Source organism: Thamnophis sirtalis, unplaced genomic scaffold, assembly GCF_051295495.1.
Source record: "Thamnophis sirtalis isolate CommonGarterSnake01/CBP01778 unplaced genomic scaffold, rThaSir2_p1.2 scaffold_8, whole genome shotgun sequence".
Taxonomy (NCBI): Eukaryota; Metazoa; Chordata; class Lepidosauria; order Squamata; family Natricidae; genus Thamnophis; species Thamnophis sirtalis.
In genome coordinates, this window is record NW_028261388.1 from 54,577,685 (window position 1) to 54,602,745 (window position 25,061).

At 41.4% G+C, this 25,061-nt stretch overlaps 1 protein-coding gene across 2 annotated transcripts in view; it reads right to left on the reverse strand.

The window, feature by feature from the left end:
• Positions 1-7,234: 7,234 nt before the first annotated feature.
• The window catches only part of C2CD2 (C2 calcium dependent domain containing 2), a 46,625-nt gene continuing 28,798 nt past the window's right edge, over positions 7,235-25,061 (reverse strand). For both annotated transcript variants that reach the window (XM_014061939.2, XM_014061940.2), the window contains exons 11-14: positions 16,835-16,948; positions 15,301-15,428; positions 13,382-13,697; positions 7,235-8,781 (exon numbers count right to left, since the gene is read on the reverse strand). In XM_014061939.2, the coding sequence (XP_013917414.2) occupies positions 8,561-8,781; positions 13,382-13,697; positions 15,301-15,428; positions 16,835-16,948 (779 nt within the window). In that variant the 3' untranslated portion in view covers positions 7,235-8,560. The remainder of the gene's footprint in view (positions 8,782-13,381; positions 13,698-15,300; positions 15,429-16,834; positions 16,949-25,061) is intronic.

A 25,061-nucleotide genomic window follows, 5' to 3' on the forward strand; every position in this document is an offset into this window, starting at 1 on the left:
CTAGGAATTCTCCATGAGAGGCTTGGGATTTTGAGGATTCTGCGCAGGATCTTAATTGTTCCTAGCACCACACTCTTCGGGACTCAAGAGGTCTGATGTCATTCCTGGGATCTGTTGGAGCTACTCTCCCATCTAAGGAGTCACAGCCCCAAAATGCTGCTACCTGTACTAGGATCATTTTGACCTTTACTTTTCACATCCTCTTCAGTTCCTCCTTTGGGCCCTGGTACTTCTCTAGCTTCCCACTCTTTCTTCCTAATGTTGCTGTCACTTGGCACTGCTGCATCTATCACTACTGCTGCCTTTTGGTCCTTGTCTGGCTGATTGACTAGTACCTGCTTTTCCGTGTGGGTCTGGAAGTCCCACAGTATCTTAGCTTTCTTAGTCTCCAAGATCTTCTGTGGGATCTCCCATCTGGACCTAGGACAGTCTACTCCATATTGTGCTGATGTTTCTGTATGCAATGCCAGCTATTTGGTTGTGCCATTGTGTATGCTGTTCCTACCTGTATTTTACATCCTGTCACTATGAATTGGACTGTCTCTGAGACTCCTCTGCATAGTCCGAAGCTTAGATCTTACCTATTGTGATAGACTCTTGCTTCTACTATAGGAATCTAATGCTTAATGCCTATACTTGTGTTGCTATGGCCAGTGCCTCAGTGCTCTTTTAGTCCAGCTCTTTCCACTCATTGGTAGGATTTCCCAGTATCTGCTACCTCAGCTAACTGTTGATGGTACATGCCATGCAGTGTCTTGTCTTGCCATAGCTCTTCCTCTGCTTGATTTTCTTCCCATGTCTGCTTTTGCCTCAAACATTCTCTCAGCAGCTCGATTTGGGTGCCATCTTAATGATGTATTTCTGGGTGCTCTGAGTTTCATCCAGGACAGTGGCTTTGACACTCACTACATCACAACCACCGTCTTTCCAGGTAGTGGGTGTTGGCCTTGAGGTAAAAACCTCCATACATAGTAAGGGGCTTTGGCAGCTTCTGTGTCCTTCTTTGACCTGGCAGAGTACCTGATGAGTGGCAGAACACACAATGGCATGGATCTTTTTCATCCTTGCCTCATCATGTTCCTATATGACTATGGGATACCAAGGTACTTGTAACTGGTTTGTGTGTCTGCTATGTGGAGTATTGGTAATTCCACCCCATAAATCTTAATTGCTTTCTTGTCTTGGGCAACTTCTCTGTTTATGAGCAGTTAACTGGTATAGTATAAATCTTTATTACAGTCAAAAACCAGCAATACGCATTACTTTTTACCATATGTTAAAAGTACTGACATTAAAATATAATTAAAAAGTATTGACGTTAAAAGTGGATAATAACATACATGTTCTCAAACTGTTCGGGTCACTCCCTGGTTTATGTGGACGCAAAACCGATAAGTATGGGAGTAAATACAATGGTCCAGAAATTGTTAGAGATATGTCCAAATAATTAGTACAAGATGACAACTATACCTCTGTAACCAATTTTTTTCTTGTGGACATTGCAGCAACACAGAACTTTGCCACTGCATACATGGTAGCCGGATTTGTGTCCTGGAGGAGAAAGCCTACATAAAAATTGTCTGCTCTCCCTGGCAATCTCTCTAATAAGGAGAGAATATGTGCAGACCTACAAACTCTGTATAGCTCACAGTGTAATAGAACATGTGAGATACAGTATCTTCAACTTCTCCTTTGGCACATATACAAACCTGTTCTGCTATTGTTATTCTCTTATACCTGCCCTGGAGGAGAATGTTGAAGGAAGAATGTTAAATCTGGCTCTGAAGAAAGCTATTCTTTTGAGAAGATCAGGTCATTTAGATATCTTGCCGATTTCCACATACTGTGTTTGATTCTGTCCCTACTGTGGAGAGGCAACCTATTTAGTTCTACTTGGAACTCCATGTCCTTCATTCTATTGATTACTACTTGCTTTGCTTGGTCAAAGCCTAGAGACACTACGAATACCAGTGAGAGCCCATAAGAGCCCAGCTTGTGATCAATTGCCTCTTTCCAGGGGGAGGGGAAGTTGTCAATCAACACTAGTGGGGACAGTGTATGAGCAACTGGCATTTTAGTCTCTGGTGTTGTTCCCAGTGCCCTTCCAAATTGTGATTTTTGTAGTCAGAATTAGATTCAGTAAAATAAAATGTTTTAAATTCTAAGCATAATGCTTCTTTGCATCATGAGTTGAGATTCTAAGATTAATAATAATTAAGAAGTCTGATTTCTTATTCTTAATTTAGAACCAGAATTCAACTCAGTGGATAAACTCAGCTACTATACCTGCATCTCACAATTGTAGGCTTATCTAATCTTTGAAATCAGACCATAATATCATCATAGTCAGCATATTGGGAGAAAAAAGGAATACTATATAAGGTTGATTTCATGTTATATGAAAAAAGTTTTGCCAATATTGTTAATATACAATTAATATTCTATTTTATATCTTGAATTAGGATAGTTCCCATACGTAAAGTTAGAAGAATTTAAACATCTGACTATTCCTGGGTGCCTATGCTATCTATGGTTTTCATCCATATAAATCTCAAAAGCATTCAAATCCCTAGCCAGGAGACAAGTGGAAAGAAGAAAACTGCATTTTGCCTTTCTGAGTGCCATTAAAAAAAAATCACTCATTTTCTTTCCATAAATGCAACTTGAAATGTCACCCTACCCCAATTACTGACTGAAGTAATCTTGAAAAGATACTACTAATTAATAATTGCAATATATGTATTGGGCATATTTGGGCAAGTGAATGCTAAAAAGGGAAGACAACATTATTAATATAATTCTTTTTAGGAAAACCCATGTATCATCAAATGATAAGAGGCAAAAATCTGAGTTTTTGTAAAGCTTCCCTTGTCTATAGAAATGGGGCATATTCATTTCAGAAGAATATGAGCAAGATGTTTCCAATGATTTACATCTTAACTATATTTAAATTTTTATAAATCAATACAATACAATAGCAGAGTTGGAAGGGACCTTGGAGGTCTTCTAGTCCAACCCCCTGCCTAGGCAGGAAACCCTATACCGTTCCAGACAAATGGCTATCCAACATCTTAAAGACTTCCAGTGTTGGGGTATTCACAACTTCTGGAGGCAAGCTGTTCCATTGTTTAATTGTTCTAACTGTCAGGAAATTTCTCCTTAATTCTAAGTTGCTTCTCTCCTTGATTAGTTTCCACCCATTGCTTTTTGTTCTACCCTCAGGTGCCTTGGAGAATAGTTTAACTGAGATATTGGAACACTGCTATCATGTCTCCCCTAGTCCTTCTTTCTATTAAACTAGACATACCCAGTTCCTGCAACCGTTCTTCATGTTTTAGTCTCCAGTCCCCTAATCATCTTTGTTGCTCTTCTCTGCACTCTTTCTAGAGTCTCCACATCTTTTCTACATCATGGTGACCAAAACTGAATGCAGTATTCTAGGTGTGGCCTTACCAAGGCATTATAAAGTGGTATTAACACTTCACATGATCTTGATTCTATCCCTCTGTTTATGCAGCCTAGAACTGTGTTGGCTTTTTTGACAGCTGCTGCACACTGCTGGCTCATATTTAAGTGGTTGTCCACTAGGACTCCAAGATCCCTTTCACAGTTACTACTGTTGAGCAAGGTACCACCTATACTGTACCTGGGCATTTTGTTTTTGTTGCCTAAATGTAGAACCTTACTCTTTTCACCACTGAATTTCATTTTATTAGATAGTGACCAATGTTCAAGTTTGTCAAGATCCTTCTGTATCTTTAGCCTATCTTCTGGAGTGTTGGCTATTCCTGCCAGCTTGGTGTCATCTGCAAATTTGATGAGTTCCCCATTTATTCCCTCATCCAAATCATTGATGAAGATGTTGAAGAGTACTGGGCCCAAAACAGAGCCTTGGGGTACTCCACTGCATACTTCCCTCCATGAAGATGCAATTCCATTGAGGACTACACGTTGAGTGCGGTTGGTCAGCCAGTTACGAGTCCATCTGTGGTGATGCTGTCTAAACCACATTCTTCTACTTTATCTAGTAGTAGGTTATGGTCTACCTTATCAAATGCCTTATTGAAGTCCAAGTAAACTATATCTGGTCCACTAATTTTGTCACATTGTCAAAGAATGCAATAAGATTAGTCTGTCATGATCTGTTTTTGACAAATCCATGTTGGCTTTTGGGTATTACTTTGTTTACTTCTAGGTGTTCACTAATTCGTTGCTTAATTATCTTTTCCAGAATCTTTCCTGGTATTGAATCTTTCCTAGTATTAAATCAACTTGTATCTTCCTTATATAATCATTTTGCTTTGAACAGAAATAATGTTGGTCAATATATCAACCCACTGCAGTGTTAGAATGCTATTGGAGCTGTGGTAGTGCAGTGGCTGGAATGTAGGCTAATTAGCTCACTGCCAGGAGTTCAATGTCACTGGCTCAAGATTGGTGTGGATCCAAGATTGGTAAAACAAGGATCCAGATTGCTGGGGGCAATATGCTGATTCTGTAAACCACTTAGAGAGTGCTGTAAAGAACTATGAAATGGTATATAAGTCTAAGTGTTATTGCTACTCATTTCTATTGAAACAATTAAGATAAAATCACAAACCACATGGCATACCTTTAAAATCCAGCAACATAATTTTGAGTCATTCAAATAACAGTTTAAAAAGTGTTCAAGTATTTTTAAGAGTTACAGAGCAAGTCCTTTTGTTTTTAATTTAGCATTTCAGTCTGCTTATGTGCCAACATAAAGCTATACAATTTTTTAAAAAGACAGGATGGAATGTCATGCAACCAATTCTAACTCCAGGTACATGGAAGCAAGTTTACATCCAAAGATATGTGTCTAAGCTAAACATAGCATAGGTAGTCCTTGTTTAAAACCATTTATTCAGTGACTGAAGTTATGATGACATTGAGTGGAAATTCTGGTCCCAATTAGAGTTGTTAAGCAAGGATTACCTGCACATACTATGAAAATAAAGTATTTCATACAGATAGCGAAATGTATTCTCCTCAAGAAACTGCTGGAGACAATGTAACGCTAATCTTTTATTAACGTAGCTGACAACGAACTAAGTAACAAACTTAACTGACAGCCTTTTATACGTGAGCTGCCAAACTGGGCATCAATATGAAACCCGAGGAAATCTACCACCCGCACACCAATTTGACACTTATTTTTTTTCAATTTCAGACCTGCCTTCCGGAAACGGAGGAAAACTGTTCTAAGTTTATTTAGTAGCTCCCCCTGACTCTGTGCTGCGATGAGCACATTGTCAAAATATGGTAACACTCCAGGTAACCCATGGAGTAGCCGTTCCATGATGCTCTGGAAAATGCCGGGAGCCACGCAGACTCCAAATTGGACTCTATGGCAACGAAATGCTCCCCTATGTGTGACGATCGTTTGGGCATCTGCTGTTGCATCGTTGATTGGTAATTGTTGATAAGCTTGAGCTAGGTCAAGCTTAGCAAAGAGGCGTCCACGACCTAACGAGTGCAACAGGTGTTGCACTACAGGTACTTGGTAGGGATGAGCTTGCAATCCTCTATTAATCGTTGTTTTATAGTCAGCACATATCCTTATGGATCTGTCTGATTTAATTGGTATTATGATTGGGGTCTCCCACTTCTCATAATCTACTGGTTCTAATATTCCTTGCCTAATTAGTTTATCTAGCTCTGCATCCACTTTTTCTTGCAGTGCAAAAGGAACTCGCCTAGCTTTAAGCCTGATGGGTGCTACATTTGGATCTAAATTAAAAGAAATTGGTGTTCCATTATATTTACCCAATTCATTGCTAAAAACGTCCTCGAACTCCCGTGTCAGGTCTTCAAAACCGGCAGCAATTTCTGTAGTGTGAATTCCTGAAATAGAGAACCCCAATGCCTCAAACCAATCTAATCCCAATAATGAAGCAAGCGGACCCTCAACAACTACTAATGGTAGTGTGCCCTTAAAATTGCCATGCTCACCTTGAAATTGACCACAACCCACAATTGGAATAGCTCTTTTTTGGTAATCTTTTAAAATGCAGCTAGTTGGGACTAACTCTGCTCTAGAAATTGTGGGCAGGATTCTTTTAAGGCTGTCCCAGGAAATAATGGATCTCGCCGACCCCATGTCAATCTCCATTTTACAAGGAGATCCTTCAATTAAAACAGTAGCAAACATCTTCTGACAGCTGGGTTTTTCTTCAGAGGCTGTGTTGACAGTTCCTTCTTCTTCACTGTCCTGGTCGATGGCGTTGCAGGCCTCCCTGGCACAGCCTGATTGTCTTTGTGCCACTCTATTCACAGTACGACCAACATCTGTGGCAGGCAGGATGGCACGGCAGACAATGCCGGCAGACGGCTGACTTAAACCAGCAATTGGACCGCAGATGGTCCCCTCCGCAACTCAGGCAGTTTGCCTGAGAAGCATTCGTTGCTGGCTTCCATCTGCCATCCGCTGTCAACTTGATACGTGCTACTTCATCCATTGTTTGTTTTTCCTCTGCCTCCTCAGTAGACTGCTGGTTAACTACGGCTATTACTGAGGATGGCATGTGGGAGGCTTGACATTTTTGAATTACAGCAGCGGACTGGGCTGCCTGTTCAGCCATTCAAGCTTCGTCTAAAGCAATGGCTAAAGTTAGCTCTGTTTTAGCTAGCAGGCGGCGCTGAAGCCTTAAATCCCTGCTGCCATAAATTAGTTGCTCCAGTAATGCCTCGTTGAGATCTGGAAACTCGCAATAAATCGCAGCTTGTCTGAAAGCTACAATGAATTGGCTGACAGTCTCATTTTCTTTTTGAACACACCGGCGAAATGCGAAACGTCTAGCAAGAATGTCTCCTCAAGAAACTGCTGGAGACAATGTAACACTAACCTTTTATTAATGTAGCTGACAACAAACAAAGTAACGAACTTAACTGACAGCCTTTTATATGCGAGCTGTCAAACTGTTAACCAATAGGAAGCTCGCCCAGCTTCCTCAAGCCTGAACTCGCGCCAGAGTAAACGGCTTCCTTTTTCCCCCATTGATTGACAAGTTTTTCTCAAGACCTCAGGACGTAGCAGATAACCCCATCACAGTCAGTCTATAATATCCTGTCATTACAAAAATGAGAATTTCCACAACTTTCCAGAAATTGCTACTTCATTTCAATAATGTTTTGTATGTTGGAGTTCATTAGGCTGTATTTTTAACATCATTATTGCAGTTTATGCAAATCATTGATCCACAGGAGGAACAGCTTTATTTCAACGAATTATTTTCATTTATTGATTTAAATCACAGTGATGGAACTGGCACCAGATTTACCCTGAACAAATGTAATAGAACTTGATTCTAGGATCTACAATCAAGCCATATATTCCACAGCAAATCCCTACTGAGTCAGAATACATAATGTTTGGTAAGATAGGCAAAATCACTAAGGAATGTTTTCTTTTTAGATGAACAAGTTATAATATCCAATATAAAGAAATGGGGAACACTTCCCTTATCTTTTCAAATAAGCAAGCTGTGTCAAAACAGAAACATAATAGTTGAAACTTAAAAAGAGTGAGCATGCTCTAATGTCACCTATCAGTATGCTGCCATTAAATTATTAATATATTCTATTTTAGGATTTCCAAGGCACATTGCAATATTGGCAATGTTGTTTCCAAGTATTGTGGAAGTAAGAAAAGTAAGCTTCAATAGTCTGTGGTTCCTTATCTTAGACTAAAAGGATATCTACAGAACAAAAAAAATTATATTCCTATTAAGTAATTATATAAATTGCCAGTTTGTATTACTAGCATCTTATCAAAAGCAATACCATTTATATGTGTTTAACAACTACTGTATCATGTTTCCCAATTCAATATTTTATGTTTCCTCCAGAAACATGTTAAGGCTGAAATTTTATGCATTTTTATCTGGGAATACATTTGCACAGTAAAATGTTTCCCAGTTTATAAATCTGAAGGAATATGATAGCATATTTTCAGAATTCATTAAAAGGTATACACTTTCATGAGCTGCTTCTTATTTCATCAGCCTTCATCAAGTTCATGAAAGCTTATGCATATTAACAATATGTGTTAGTTTGCAATGGTGAATCCAGACTCCATCTGATTTTTGGATCTCTCCTACAATTTTCTTAAATCATTCAACCTTTATCACAATTTCTTGTGTTTTTCCCATTTTCCCGCAGGCACAATAGCCCATTTAAAATTTGCATTGTGGCTCTTTAAAAGTGCAACCACCACAGATATGTATTAATGCAATAGTTTTTCATTGTAACTCTCAGCTATACTTGAATTTCAAGCAAAAATGCATTTTAAACCTAATTTCTAGAAATTACAGTATATTTTAGACTAAGGCCTACTGAATTAAATTAGCTAATTTCCAAATAAATATGAGTTATTCTCTACAGTTTAGTAACCATAGTTCTAAATCCAATCATTCCCTATCTATGCTTTGCTATCTTCTGCAAACTACCTTGCTAGTAAAGCTCAAAAAGGATATGGTAGTTCATTTTTCTGTAAACAATTAGTCATGTGCAGCTGATACAATTTGGCAGGTTCTAGAATTTATGCATGTGGTCCAACTGATGAGCCATTCAATTTGGTTTTGCTCTTAAAAATAGTTTTCTTGTTTAGAATTCGTGTTAAGGTTCCTCCTTTCTTTTGAGTACCATCAGATCTGGGTTGTTGTAGGTAGGAGAGATCATTATGTGATTGGCTCATTCCTGGGTCTTTTTTATGGTGTCTTCGAAGAAAAAATAACTTTGCACTCTTTTTTAATATTCCACCTGCAACAAAGAAAATATATAGTTAGCTTCACAAATCAAATTTATCTGAAATCCCGAAGTTCCCTAAAGTATGGCAATTGAATGCTTCACAGCTATTCTGAATCCCATCAATTTCATAAATTCTGGTCAAGATTGGTGTGGACTTTAATCTAAGGATTGTGATCCCCTCCCCGATAATTACTTAATGTTTCTGAGCATCACCTCAAAAGGCAGGAGCTGTTGACATGGTACACACCTTTTCTTAACAGTATCTGCAGGACATCAAATTAAATGTGTTTTGTAAAAAATCAGAAATGTCCAAAATCTCAAAATGTTAGGCTCCCACCTGAAACTGGAAAGATTTTGAGCTTAAAATGACAAATTCATAATAAATTCACTTCAACTCCCAGAATTAGCATAACTGGCTGGGAAATTCTAGGAGTTGAAGTTCACACACCTTCAAACTGCCAAGATTGAGAAACACTGATGTACAGTATACATTTTACTAATAGAAATATTTTAGATACCAAAGTGTCAGAAACAACCCACATTAACCTTGCAGACCTTCAGGGTTTCCTAAACCACAGGCTGTAATGAAAAGGTAATTAACCTCAGGGAAACGGGAGCTAAAACTAAAATAATGGGGTCCTTAAGACCTTTAGTTATACACCATCATATTTCATATGCCTGTGAATGTCACTCAGAACCAGCAAACTGAAACATGTCAAGAGAAGTTTATCTAGCTCTAAGCATATTTGATATTGAAGTGCAGTAAATGGCTCCTTAAATGACTGATAGTTGGGAGTCTGAAAGAAAACATCTGAAAACACAATTATACATATTATATATTGATGATTTCCTAAAAGTGTCATTTTTGGGCTAAAACTGCTAGCCATCTCTGACTATTGAAGACGAAGCAGAACAAGAAAAAGGTTTTCCATAGGAAATTTCCTTGACAGAGAGAAAATAAGTTTTCAAATAGTAAAGATTTCTCAGTTATCTTTGGGAAACAAATAACATGGACTTGCTGAATCAATGACTAGAAAAACATGGACAAAGTCCAGATAAAATAAAACACATTGAATTGGCTCAGAATTCAACAAGAACAGTTAAACCATCTCTCTCTTTCTCTCTCTCTCTCTCTCCCCTCCCTCTCTCTTGCAGTAAACTAGCTAAACTGAATGAATAGGTTTTACTTCAAACCTGCTCATCAGGTTTTTGCTGATATTACAAAATAAATGCAATTCTGGCTCATTTTTATTAAGTTTGTTTTAATAATTACTCATTTTAAATTAAACCTCAAATAATACTTTAGTAGCAATTACCTCTAGAAATAATATTTTCAGATTTTTTTTAGGTCTAATGTATTCAAATATATTTATTTTTGGAAGGCTAAATAGAGAGTACAAAGGATAAATAGAAAAGGAAACTGCATTCACCTACTGGAAGAAGGAACAAAATATCAAATGTTCCTGTGAGTGATGGTACAAATATTCTGATAGATATTCAACAAATATAAAGGATTTTAAATTAAATATTTCATACATTAAATATGCAAATATTGTTTTTAATATTGAGCAAACGTTTCTTCAAAATGAATAAAAAATAATCATAATTAAAACTATAAGGAAAATCAATAATAGCTTTGATTACTATTCCTCCCTTCCCCCCCAAAAAAACCTCTTATTTGCATACTTTGAACAACATAGAGTTACTATTATTTTTCAAAGTATGCCAAGAATTCTCCCCAAACTTTGGGAGAAGTATATAAGTGATTGGTTGGATTTCAAATCAGAAAGCTTACTTTCATCTAAGCATTTCCTCTATGTAAACTTTTCATTTTAGATGGACCTACTTCTAACTTCCAGCCTGGCTGAGGGAAAAGGACTTTTAGGAAAATGGGTCAAAAAAAAGATTCAAACTTTTATATTGCCAATTTGTTCAACCTCTGTTTAGCACTTTAGAAGACCAAGGAAAGATATACAACTTTGAGGGGCTGTAGTCTTGAGTACAAGATTCTAAAATAAGAGAAGTCTGTACAAAACTAAAAGTTATTTTTTTTAGTTGATAAAAAGAAACTGAGCATAAGGTGTCTTTACTTTCACATCAGAAAGAGGGAATACTACTAAGTTGGAAAGGACGAGACATCAAACAAAACTTCTAGGAAGCAAAAAGAATATGTGGAAATCAGAAGCTAAGTCCCGAAATGGATTTCAATTGCATAGGTTATGAAAGAATGATTTTTCCAGGATAGCCTAGGCCAAGACTCTTGCAATGATCATACAGCCATTGAAGAAAAAAAAAAGAATTATGTGGAAACAAATCTATGCATTATAGATAGCTTTCATAGAAAGGTGAAAAGACAGAGAAAAGAGACATCTGTAGAGAAAAGGCCATTACAATTACCTCTTAAAAATGGCCTGGTTGGGTCAAGTACAGGTAAGGAGGGTGGGTGGATGAGCAGGCCCTCCAAAGCACAGTACCGGAACGGTACCTGGTGCTCCCAGCAGGCATTGGTACGCCCATACCAGGGCTTACCAGCCGTAACCCACTACTGAGCTAACGTTATCTGTTCCAGGAAGCTGAGAGAACAGGAAAAAAAGGAATATTGCCTAGGAGGAAAACTAAAGGCTCCTGCTGCTATGCTGTGCAAAAGATAAAAAACCCACAAATGATGCCTGGTCTTCTTACATTAAAATCCCAAGAACCCACAAAAGAGTCTTTTTATCCACCAATTTCATTGTATTTAAGTACAATGACAATAAAGATAATGCTTATACTTATATTTTTTGCTTAGATCTTCCCATCTATAGCTGTGCAATTTCATACTGTCACTTGCAACTGATGTCATGGGAATTTTCTAGACTGCTTGCCCATATTGTAGGAAATTGTAATTACTTCTAAACCTGACCACAAGAACTACATATCCTCAAATATTACCATACACTACTCTCCTTACACACACACACACACACACACACGGGGGGGGGGGGAGGGGGAGGGAGGGACTTTTATATTCAATAACAATTTCTGTAGCTTTAAATCAAAGGGCAGAAAGATGCTTGTTCACCTCAATCACCATATTCAATCACAAAACTCTGATCTGTTACATAGATCAGAAGAAAGAGACTTACCATATTTTCCAGAGTATAAGATGCACTGGAGTATAAGACGCACCAAGATTTTGAAGAGGCAAATTTTAAAAAAAGGTTTTGCACTCTGCAGACCTCCCACAAATGGCCTGTTTTTCGTGAAAATGGGCCCATTTCCCCCCCCCAAAAAAGGGCATTAATAGCCTTTAGGAGGCTTGTAGAGTGCTCTGGGGGTGGGGGCAAAAATGAGCAAAAAAACAGCCTGTTTTTGTCAAAAAAAAGGGCATGCATAGCCTTTAGGCGGCTTATAGAGTGCTCCTGGGGGCTTGTGGGGGGGGAATTGAACAAAAGAATGGGCCATTTTTCACTCATTTTTGCCCTCCCCAGCCCCCAGGAGCACTCTGAAAGCCTCCTAAAGGCTATGCATGGCCATTTTGGTGAAGGGGGCGGGATTTTGGGATGCAAAAAATGCTGTATTCAATGTATTAGACGCACCCAGATTTTCAGCCTCTTTTTTGAGAGAAAAAGGTGTGTCTTATACTCCAAAAAAATGGTATATTTAAAAGACAGATAAATGGATTTACATGGGAACAATTCATTCTAGAACAAATCTGGATATTTTATGGTCCCCAGGCCATATCTGGCCATTTGGCTATTCCTGTCTGGCCATTTGAGGTCAATTGGAAATTAGAAATCAAATGTAAATAAGTGTACCATGCATGCAATACTTATTTTAAAGGTGACTGCTTTTTCAATTTAGGTACGGAGATGCACATGTGCTTATATATTTTCATAGTAATAAAATCATACAAATTACTGCTTTTTATAAAGCAATAAAATTAATATTGAACAAAATTAAATTCAGCTTATTGGTTCGGCCCTCCATAATAATCCCAGTTTCTCATGTGGCCCTTTGGGAAAATAAATTGTCCAACTGTTCTAGAATAACACATGAATATTGAAAAACCATAGAGAGGTTTTGTTACACACACACACACACAATTTCCATTTGTTATTTTTTCTTTTTAATTCTGTAGTTTTTAAGTGTTTTCTTCAAAGACACAATCTGAAAGTAAAACAAAATAGCAACATGATTGCTCTGTTAAGAAGGCTGTTCCAAATTATTACCAGGAAAAAGTAAAGTACAAGAGGAAGTGGCAAGAAATATCACCAGCTTTCCTCTAATCCCTATTCCCAACCCCATTGGGGGTGGGGCACCCCACTCCCACCCCCACGATATGCTGTACATTTTCTAAGTGTGCCCAAGGCTTAATAATATTTTGTGGTTTAAATACAAGACTAATTAGAACAGCTTCCCACTTCTGGCACTCTAAAAAGTTTTGGACTGGAATTCCAAAGATGCCTAGAACAGAGATGGGGAACTATGGTGCCCTTTAGGACTTGTGGACTTCAACTCCCAGAATTCCTGAGCCAGCATTCTGGGAATTGAAGTCCACAAGTCATAAAAGGCCATAGCTGACTGGAGAAGGCTATGACATTGATACCCCTTTAATAGAAAATATTCATACCTTTGGACTTCTTCACAATTTCAGATTCTGAGATGCTTACAGAGCTCCCTGATATCTTATCACAGTCTTGGTCTAGTAGTGCATTGTTGTGCCATTGATGGTGGCTGTCATCTAAGGTCCAGGCACCATGGCTGTGTTCCTGGGGTTCTTCAAGGGCAGATATCGTTTGGGAGGCAGCAAGTGATACTTTTTCATCAGAAGGGGATTGTGCAAGACACCCTTCAAAACTAAAAGTATCATCTTGTTTACAGGAGCCATCCATGGCTGCTGCATAGTCCATCATTAGTGCAGTTTTGCTGTCCTGAGATAAATTAGTCTGAAATATGAAAAAACAAATACCACAAGCAAAACACCATTAGTTTGGAATAAAATTAGGACCAAAAATAATTTTTAGATACGCTTAAAGTATTTGTGGCAATGTTATACCATGCACACTTGGACATGCTTTGGAATAAAAAGTGTGTTTTCTTTAATTTCATAACCATGTTTATTTTTCCCCACATTCTTCATACTGTTTGAATTAACATTTAAAGTAAAATTTAATACAAATATTTCTTTTATAAAATCGTACATAATGGGGCAGTGAGCCTATTTGGAAATACATACCCATGGATCCCTAATCATTGGGCTGGAATAGAAGTGGTTAAAATCTGCTTGATTTCTTCTTCTGCAAGACCATCAAGTGGTACAGCATTTCTTAGGAATTGGATCTTGCCTCCTTAAGGATTTTTCCCTGTTCTTTTCCTTCTCGTCCACAGCATGTGGCACTTTTTGCCCTGGGGTCTACATAACCTTTTGTCCAGGATCATTTGGTTCTCAGCTTCAGCTGCAGGTCTCCTCTCTTTCTTCAATGGCCCTTTCTTCTTCCCCCCATTTTTTGTCATACCTACTCATTTCTGAATTCACTTCGCATTCTCTTCTTTTAAATATCTATATTCAGGCTCTACATGTCTTAGTATACTGCAACTTGGGATCTCTTCTAATTTCTGTTCATGCGGCTACTTCTATGAAAAAATTTTGAGGCCAAATTATCCTTTCATATTCAGTGCAATACCTGATATGTTTGAACTAATTCTACTTTGTTTATTTGTGTCAGAAGCATCACAATTAAAATGAGGCATACTCTATAACATGAAAATTTACATATAAAATACAAGATTAAAATATGTATAACTTAAACAAGTCTTGCCCAGGAACTAGCAACTTTAATTGTGTTGCCACACCACCATGAGGTCCTCAATTGTACACTGATAGGACAAAAAGAGCAGCTGTACTGTACGAATGACATGAAAGGAGACGTGAAAGGAAACCTCTCTAAAGAATATATGTTCTTAATATATTCAGGTGTCCCCTGGGCAACAGTTTATAGCTGACTAATCCTTTCAATCCAGAAGCATCTAAAGTGTAGTGAAGTGCTCATTTCCATCTGTAACACTAATTCTACTGCAGACATTATTTTCTCAGTAGCCAGGATATTTTGACAGTACCAGCCAATGACTGCTGGGAGGGTCTTTAATATCACCAAAGTGCCATAGGTGTTACATCACAGATTTCAATAATAAAATTAGAAGTTGTTTTGTGCAAGCTTGAAAAAATACTTTCTCTTCAGTTCTAGACAAATTTTAATTAATTAACTCATTACATTTATACACTGCCTGATTCTATTGACCATGCTTTTTACCCTAAGTAAAGAGAAGCACAAATTATTGTTTTTACTGCATGACATGAAAAACTTAATATTTCTGATGCTTGCAGTATTCATAAGAAATGTCTTTTCTTCTCTGGGAAACCATGCCTTAGTCTAGAAATTAAACTGCAAAATAGCATATAAGTTCAGCGGGGAGTTTTTTAAAGATGTTTTAGTAGGAAAAAACTGATCTTAAATTCATTAAACAAAAAAAATCATGATTATTTTGTACCTTTGAAATCCCTGATATTATGATGGTGCTTTTTTTTCTGGGAGATTTGAACTTTTGCTTTGCAGATTCACTGAGCTGTTGAATGGCTACTTCAGCCACAGGATCTGTGCCACTCAACACCAGTAACTCTGCCAAAATAAAAACATAAATAAGAGAATGACTAGATAAAATAATCAAGTGAACAATACAGAATCAAGGAAAAATGCCTTAATAGAAATGTATTCTTTAAATTAAATTGCAATTCTTTAAAAACTAAAGCAATATTTTTCCATTGCTTTGTATTTCAAGAAACAGTTCTGAGGATTTTGCTTGCATTTCATCAATAGAGGCAATTCAAAATTTAAATATACATGCACTCAAAATACACCATGTGAACAGTATAGGTTATATATAAACAGCTTCATATCAAATTAGTCCTAAGCACTTCAGAGGCAGATTTGCTTTTCAGATTCTATCAACCAGTTTCTTATAACTAAATACCAGAGATTAAAATGGAATGCACATTTTTCTAGTTTTTCCTTTTTAAAAAACATTGACAAACAGGGATATATATATATATAATGGATGCATTTATCGTTATTCCCTGGTTTCAATGTGGATAGTAGCTTAAAAGAAATATTTAGAAATAGGGGCAAAAATTCCTGTGTTTATGACATAGCATAAACTGTGTAAAAAGAAAAAAATAGCACATGACAAATTCTTAAGAAATCTGATAGAATCTCTATAGCTATTTCTCAAAGGAGCAGATTTGAGTAGTAGTATTTTCTTCATACTACATAGAAGCAGTTCATTGATATTTCATATCTCCTATGGCATTATCATAACTATAACTCTCTTAGTGGAAGATTATGATGTCGTAGAAAATGTAGTGAACTTTTAGAGTATTTTTTTTTCATAAAAGGAAGAATGAGTCACTAGATATTCCTTTCCAATTCAAATTGCTCAATTTTTGTGACTCTGTTAAGTTTAAGTATTATTGTTCACCTTGGCACGTATGGCATATATAGAAATCAGGCTTATCATTATTCTGTGTGAAGTAAGCCATAGTATCAAAACAAGCATTTGGAGGGGGGGGGGAGGACTAACATAACTCAGTGTCTTCCAATTCAAGACCAGTTATATAGATTGACCCTAAAAACCAACCAGTATGGTTGGAACAGCCCTGGCGTAACCCACATGCACGCACATGGTGCGTGCGCACATGGGCACAATGGAAATGATGCTTCCGCAAGCCTCCACGACACTCCAGTTGCTTGGTGGAGCGTCACGCAGGCACTGTACGTGCCATGAGCATGCACAGAAGTGCCGGCAGCTTTAAATCACAGTACGGCGCTCGGGCGGATGGGTCCTCCGGAGCACCATACTGGAACAGTACCCAATGCTCCGGGTAGGCTCTGGTATGCCCCTACTGGGGCGTACCGCCTGCAACCCATCACTGATCATATGCCAGCTGAATGTTTGCTTGATATGAGTTCATTAGAATACCACTGTCTGAAGATTGTCCCATACATTGCTAAAGAAAACCCAAACTCACCAGTATCGGAGGAAGATAAAGCCTTGCTTACTGAAACATTCTGACAATGGATTGCTTGAATGGATAAATCCTTTTCTATCCCTTTCAGTTTAGCAGGACTTTGCACTGGGGAAACTATTAGATAAAATAGCTTGTTTATTGTTTCATTTATGCATTATAAAGGACAAACCCAGCAAAACATTCACCTTTGACAAATAGATAAGAAATTAAATACATAGATCTGATAATTAGACCATTAAAAAAAACTTTACTGTACTAAGCCATAATGTTAATTGTTTGCTTTGACTTAGCTTAAAGCAGGGTATATACAGCATAATATATATTCATTCAACAAAATGTTCAGCAAACCATTAAGCAAACTATTAATTATTGTAATGAATAATTCCAATCTATTCCCTACTTCATTTCAGATTTTTTTAAAAACATTATACTTTATGGAATATGAGCATACACTGCCTAAAAATTCAAGAGATAGAGAACCATTTATAAGGCAGTCAAACCACACAGTTACTGTTTGTATTTCTTTCTCACAGCACATATTTTTCACTCTTATTTTTGTTTTGAAGCTACATTCACAATACAGCATACAACATCTGTTTGTTCTGAACAGCATAGTTAATTTAGTATCATGCTTGGAAGGGATTTTAAACAAATCTTTAAAAAAGACTTATGTGTAAGAATTAATAACTAGCTTATTACTACTACTGTTGTCCTGTATTTTATTTATTGCTGCAATTTTAACTGCATAGTTAATCATTAGTGAAGCATGAGGGGAAATCTTTGTTCCTTCGCAATTTTCCATGCATCTTCAAGATTTGACTGAGGAGATGGGCAACTGTCCCAAACAGAATTAGTGGCCAGCATATCAGCAAAGAAACTGAATGATGTTGGATTTCGTTTAGTCATCTGAAACTTATTTTTCCAATGTTTAACTTGCAAGATTATACAAATAGGTACACAATATGTCTCCTATTTATAGTAATTCTGAAAATTGAATATTATTTTACTGATACTGAAAAAAAAAACAATTTGAACTAATGCATTTGATAGTACTAATATGGAGAAGTCATGGTAGAATATTAACTATGGATCATTCTACAATTCTACTAAAGCCTGCTGCTTTATGTAAAATAATCAAGGCAATTCAGCACTTTTGTTCTATGGGAACAGAGCTAATAGGTACCCTATTAATTTTATATGACATGGGATGAACTTGATTGAACATGGGTAAGAGCTGCTATTAAGGTCTACCTGGTGGTGATTCATACTGTGTTACTTCTCCACACTAATTGCATGTGCAGATAATCATCCAGCAACCCTCTTTAAGGTGAGTCGCCTCCTGGGGAAGGAGGAGATTGAGGTCCACCTGAAGGGGCACGCTGAGGAATTTATGGATTTTCTGGAAGACAAAATTGCTCAACTTTGTTCCCAGTTAGATGCTGGCATGGTTGCTGGTCTAGTGGAAGCCCCTGAGGCAGGTTCTCGCTCCCTTATCTGGGAACAGTTTGATCCTGTTGCTCCTGAGGAAGTGGACAGAATGCTCACAAGCATATGTGTTTTAGACCCATGTCCCTCCTGCCTTGCAAAAGCTTCCTGGGAAGTGACAGGCAGATGGACTCTGGTGGTGATTAACACTTCCCTACAGGAGGGGATAGTGGACCAGCACTTTAAAGAGGCTGTGGTCTGCCCTCTTCTTAAGAAGCCATCGCTGGATTCCACCCTGTTGGATAATTTCTGGCCCCTCTCCAATCTTCCCTTTTTGGGGGAGGTTGTTGAGAAGGTGGTTGCCCGGAAGCGCCAGAAGTTTCTGGATATAATGAATTATCTTGACCCCTACCTGTCATGATTCAGGCCTGGATTTGGGACAGAAACAGCATTGGTCACACTTTTTGATGAACTCTGGCAGGAGCGGGATGGGGATAGTACATTCATTCTTGCTCCACTTGATCTCTCGGCAGCTTTCGATACCATCGACCATGGTATTCTCCTGGAATGGCTTCAGGTGATGGGAATGGGAGGCCTTGTGCTATCCTGGTTCACTTCCTTCCTCTGCAGCTGCTCTCAGTCAGTGTTGATAGTAGGGGAGAGATCCAGTCCTTGCCCACTGCTTTGCAGGGGTCCGCAAGGCTCAGTTCTCTCTCCGTTCCTGTTCAACATTTATATAAAGCTGCTGGGTGATATCATCCATCACCATGGACTGAGGTATCACCAATATGCTGATGATACTCAGCTGTATGTCTTGGCCTATTTTGAGTTAAGTGATGCTGTGTCCTCCCTCTCGCAGTGCTTAGAGCAGTGTTTCTCAACCTTGGCAACTTGAAGATGTCCGGACTTCAACTGCATTGGCTGCCTATTTGCTTCCAGGTGCAATTCAAGGTGCTGGTTGTCACCTTAAAGCCCTTCATGGCTTGGGACCAGTTTATCTGAGGGACAGTCTCTTGCCAGTCACATCTACCCGACCCATCAGAGCAGGAAGGCAGGGAATGTTGTGGGTCCCATCCCCTAGGGAGATACACCTTGTGGGACCCAGAAGAAGGCCTTCTGGGCCTTCCGTGGTGGCTCCCTCTCCCTGAAACATCATTCCCCTAGAGATTACAATGGCCCCCACTCTTTCGGAAGGCACTGAAGACCTGGTTCTGCCAGCAGGCCTGGAGAACCCAGAGTGGGATGGAGCCCATTAAATGGCTCATGTGATCTGATATTGTCAGGTGGGGGTGATTATTGTATTGTATATTATAATCCTTTTTTATTCTGTAAGCCCTCTTGAGTCTCCATGTGCGAATAGGCAACAATATAAATTCAATAAATTCAATAAATTCAATAAATAAATAAATAAATAAATAAATAAATAAATAAATAAATAAATAAATAAATAAATAAATAAATAAATAAATAAATAAATAAATAAATAAATAAATAAATAAATAAATAAATAAATAAATGTGTGTGTGTGTCTACTAGTTCTGTTCCCATACAACAAAAGTGGTAGGTAGGTAGGTAGGTAGGTAGGTAGATAGGTAATTAGGTAGGTAGGTAGGTAGGTAGGTAGGTAGGTAGGTAGGTAGGTAGGTAGGTAGGCAGGCAGGCAGGCAGGCAGGTTGGAGGGACGGACAATTGTTCACTGCATTTATGTGAAACAAGATTTTCACACTGTGTGAAAGAAGCAACTACAGAAGCCAAAACACTAATCCCATTTAAAATATTTTGTGCAAAGAAAGAAATAATCAATTACTTCTATTATATACAAAAGTGAAGTAGTTGTTAAAAGGTAGAATATAAGGCTATTTGAGGTTCATTATTGTTATATACGGACAGACGTAGCTTAGAGTTGCATGTCCCTGCAGATTGGTTCGCCAAACTGCGGGAAGTTTAAATTGCTGTCATTGGCCAACTGGTCTGCCGGGGCTCCTTAAAGAGCGAGCTCCGGCAGACCAGCCGGCAGAGCATATTGCTTAGGCTTGGAAATAAAAAAGTGCTGAAAGCCATTTGCGCTTTTCACCTGCTCTATTTGCACCGATCTAACATTGGCAACGAAGGACAAAGGGACCTGAGAACCCACCTCATGGCAACCGCGGCCATCTTACAACAAGAGAACCCTGAGACGACCAGCACAAGATGGCATCACAGACATCCCCAGCACCAGCAATCTTCGACCCACATACTGAGGACTGGCACACATATATGGGGTGATTCAGAATGTTCCTGGAGGCAAACGATTACCAAAACCTGCTGGACAACAGGAAGCAGGCATTGTTTCTCAAGTACTGTGGCACCAAGATATACAAGATGGCACAGATGCTGATCGCCCCAGCCTATGTGGAATCCGTGTCATGAACAACCCTGCAACACGCCCTAGGAGACCACTATGCCCCATCTGCCACTCCCATGTAAGCCAAAACGAATTCTACCACCGGCGCCAGCAGGAGGGGGAGACAGTGAACGATTTTGTTGCCAGCCTCAGGTAAATCACCACCAAGTGCGAATTCACAGAGCAGAAGAGATGATGAAAGACCAAATCATCCTGGACATGAGAGACCTCACCCTACAGAAGAAACTACTGATCAGGAGAGGGGTCTCATTTAAGGATGTGGTGGAAGAAGCAAGGGCTGTGGAATCATCAGACAACTCAGCGGCAGACATCAGGAAGACCAGCGGAGTGCACCACACATACAGAGAGCCTGACTGGTCCACCGAAGTCCCAGAATATGATGAGGAGTGGGACCACGCCAATGCCATCCACGACATTTACCCGGACAGGTGCCTGAACCCGAGACTTGGAAGGTAGGCAGCCCCGTTGTCTTGGCTGCATGGAGTTTCACATAAGAATGGCTTGCCGTTTCCGAGAGGCAATTTGCCGCCAGTGCCAGAAAAAGGGTCACATCGGCGAGGCCTGCAGAGCAACCTACCCCACCCCGTTCCAGCCCAAGCCCACGGCACCGCCAGGAAGACCTAACAACCCAAGAGCCAGCCATCAGCGGAACAGGTGCTGGGAGGACCAATACTAAACCTCCAGAGAAATTAACCACACCACCGTAGGGCACTCAGACACCTCTGAGGGAGAGAAATACCACACCACTGTGACCACTGAAGGGGGACTGTGCAAAATGGAGCTAGACACAGGATCATACTTCACCATTGTGTCCTGGCAAATGATCAAGAAACTGAACCTCACCGCCAGCAGAAAGCACCTCAAGCCACCAAATATCAGTTTAAACGACTACCAAGGAAAGTGGATCCAGGTACTGGGCAGAATGGAAATCAAGGTGGCGTTCCATGAGTTCAAGGGCTGCCTACCCTTCACAGTTGTCGCAAGCAACCAACCATCCCTGCTGGGAGTAGAATGGTTCAAGCCCCTAGGACTGGACATCACAGGGCTGCATCAGATCACCACCAATGACATGGACCGACTGCTGGCGGAATTCGCAGACATCTCCGATGGGGGCCTAGGTAAATATACGGAGAAATCCATCTCATTCAACCTAGACCCCCATGTGAACCCCATCAGGCTAAAACGCTGAAGGGTCCCCTTTGCTGTATGGCTAGGGTGACCAGACGTCCCTCATCTGGCCGGACAGGCATGACTTTTCATAATTTTTCCCGCGTCCCGGGCCGTTCTCAAAAAACCCTGCTTTATTTTGGTGCTCGCTGGCTCCCCCGCCCATCATCAGCTGCCGCTAGCTCGCTCGTTCCGTTCCCCCATCTATTCTATCTACACTAAAAATCTAAGCCAGCCCAGCCTGCCGCTCACTGATTGGCCTGGACTCCAGCCAATCAGTGAGCTGGCTGGGATGGAAAACTTTAAGCACACACGCAGCGTGCTTAAAGTTTTCCATCCCAGCCAGCTCACTGACTGGCTGGAGTCCGCTTAAGCATGCCACGTGAGTCGCAACTCTCACGAGTCTCCATTTCATTTCACCTTCGCCATTTGCTTTTGCTGCACTGCCCTGGTGAGTAATTCCGGCGGTGCCGGTGGGAATCGAGAGGCTTCGCCGCTTCGGCTGGGCGGCGGCGGCCTTTAGCAAGGGAAGGGAAGGCCTTCCCTTGTGAGCTACTCATGAGAGGAACTTGGGGGGGGGGACCGGGCAACCTGAGAGAGGGGAAGAAGATCGTCCCTCCCCGCAACTCCCCAGATTTTGGAAGCTGGGTGTGTGTGGAAGGCGGGGGTGCGGGGGGAGGAAGGAAAATGCAGAGACCGGCAGCGGAGAAACATTGTTCTAGCGAAAACCCAGTCGCCAGCTCTGTTTGCTACAGCAATGTTGTTTCTCCGCTGCCGGTCTCTGCATTTTCCTTCCCCCCCCCTGCACCCCCGCCTTCCACACACACCCAGCTTCCAAAATCTGGGGAGTTGCGGGGAGGGACGGGAGGTCGTGGGAAGTGCCGTTTTTGAGGAAAGCGCTTGGCCACCCCGTTAGCCGCAGCCCCAGACGGAGGAGCGGAGCCCGAGCTTTCATCGCCATCCCCGCCAGTCACAGCGGGGTGCGCCGAGTGACTCGGCAGCTCGCGCTGCGATGCCAGCAACCCCTGCCGCCCCCTCCCGGTTCTGCCACCCGGCCCAGTGCATAGCTGCCAGCTCCGCCTCCCGCGGCTGCCCAGGCAAAGCAAATTCCACATGTGGATGCGGAGATGGACCTCTCGCCTAGGGTGGCCGCGGGCTGGCAGTAGCCGCCATGGGCTGGCTTCCCCCCCGCCCCACCTCCTCCACTAGCCTTTCTCCCTCCACAGTAGGGCGGCTGGGGGGAGGAGATGGCCCTCCTCTCCTTCTCCCCCTTTGTGGAGTTGGGCGGGCCGCCCTGAGAAGGACTACCACTTTTTGAACTGCCTGCATCAGATTTGAATCGATTTTACCATCTTCTGCTCCCAAGCCTCTCGGAAATGTAATTTTAAAGTGGACAACGCGAGGAGCTCCCACTGCATGCTGGGAGATGTAGTTCTGCAAACGTCGAAGTCTCTGGACGGACATTGTTTCCCGGCAGCCTTTTCGGCGTGCCCCATTCAAAACGGTGGCAGTGGTTGAGTGCTCTTGTGCGGTAGCGGGCTAGTTTGCAGGCGTCTTGAGATTTCTCTGGCAGTTTAGTATGGATTCCAACATTTACAAGTGCCTTCAGCCTGGCTTATTGATTAATATTGAGCGCAGCAATGGTGAGTGCCGAGAGGAGAAAGGTGATTTGCTTCGGAGCATCTTTTGCCTTCTTCCGTAGCCCTGGTGTTCTCTGGAGTCTCCACGAGATTAATGCTCAGTGCGTTATTATCGCTTTCCTGCGGATTCGTATGTCTGTAATGCAGAAGGATGATGGCCGGGCTAAATTCCAGACTCTTTTCTCCTGTTCTTCGGGACAGAAGAGTTGTCAAAGAAGCAAGTTAAAGTCGGGCTATTCTGCCCCTTTGCCTAATGTTACTTGCTGGGACTAGCTAGCGGAGCTGAGTGTGTGCTGAGCAGTACCTCCATGTGGTCTCACTCCTTGATGCTTTTTTAGAACAGGAATGGGGAACTGTGGCCCTTTTAGCAAAGGACCTCCCCAGACTTGTTTTGATGAGCATGGAGCGACTGACGGTAGTTTGTGCCGGCCGCGGCCGCTCAAACTAGTGTCAGTCGCCCCCGTGTTCAGCAAAGCAAGCCCGCTGGCGGCGCCTGTACTGTGGTGGGAAGCGAGTTGCGGGTCCTCCCGCCGCTGCCGCCGCTGCCTTCTTTACCTCCGCCTCTTCCAGAGCCCGGGGTGGCTGCCAGGGCGCTGACGGCGGAGCGGATGTGCCCAGTTTGTTACTGCTTCCAGTAATCGAGACGGACGAAGGAAGCAGCGGTGGCAGACGTCGGACGTTGGCAGCGACTGTAATGACTGCTTGGGCGAGGTGCGAGGAAGAACGGAAGGTCCCTCCCGCCTGCGACGACGGCTCCAGCCATGGACGAGCAGGCTGGCCCCAACAACAACGCGTTGCTCTTGCCGCCACCTCCGGGTGGGAAGCAACTATGCCTCGCGGACTCGCTTCCCACCGCAGCACAGGTGTGCTGCAGTGGGAAGCGAGTCTGCGAGGCGTGATTGCTTCCCACCCGGAGGTAGCGGCAAGAGCAGCGCGTTGTTGTTGTTGTTGTTGAAGAAGATGCCAGGGCCAGCCTGCTCATCCATGGCTGGAGCCGTCGTCGTGGGCAGGAGGGACCTTCCGTTCTTCCTCCGCACCTCGCCCGAGCGGGCATTACAGTCTCTGCCGACGTCCGACGTCTGCCACCGCCGCTTCCCTCGTCCGTTTCAATCCCTGGAAGCAGTAATAAACTGGGCGCGTCTGCTCCGCCGTCAGTGACAGCCACCCCCGGTGGCGGCTACCAGGCCTCGCTGGAGTCAATTGCAAAACCGCGTTCAGCGCTTTGAGGACCTGAGGCATCTTGGGAAATGCAGTTCCCTATCGGAAAGAATGGAGTAGCTGCGAATTTGTAACAACAACAGAAGATAATAACTTGGTGCTTCGCAGGTTATGAAAATCTCAAGTTTGATTTGCACACAGTTTTTTAAAAGTTAGATAAAGAAATTATGCTGTGAAAGCGACTAGAAAGCCGCCCCCTCCCCTTCCTGTGTGCGAGAAAGGGAAGGAGAGGAAGGAAGGAGGGAGGGGGGAAGGAAAAGAAGTAGGGAGGGGGGAGAAGATGGAAGGAGAAAAGATGGATGGAAGGAGAAAGAATGGAAGGAGAAGGAGGAAGATGGAATAAGAAAGGAAGAAAAAGAAGAAGGGAGGGAGA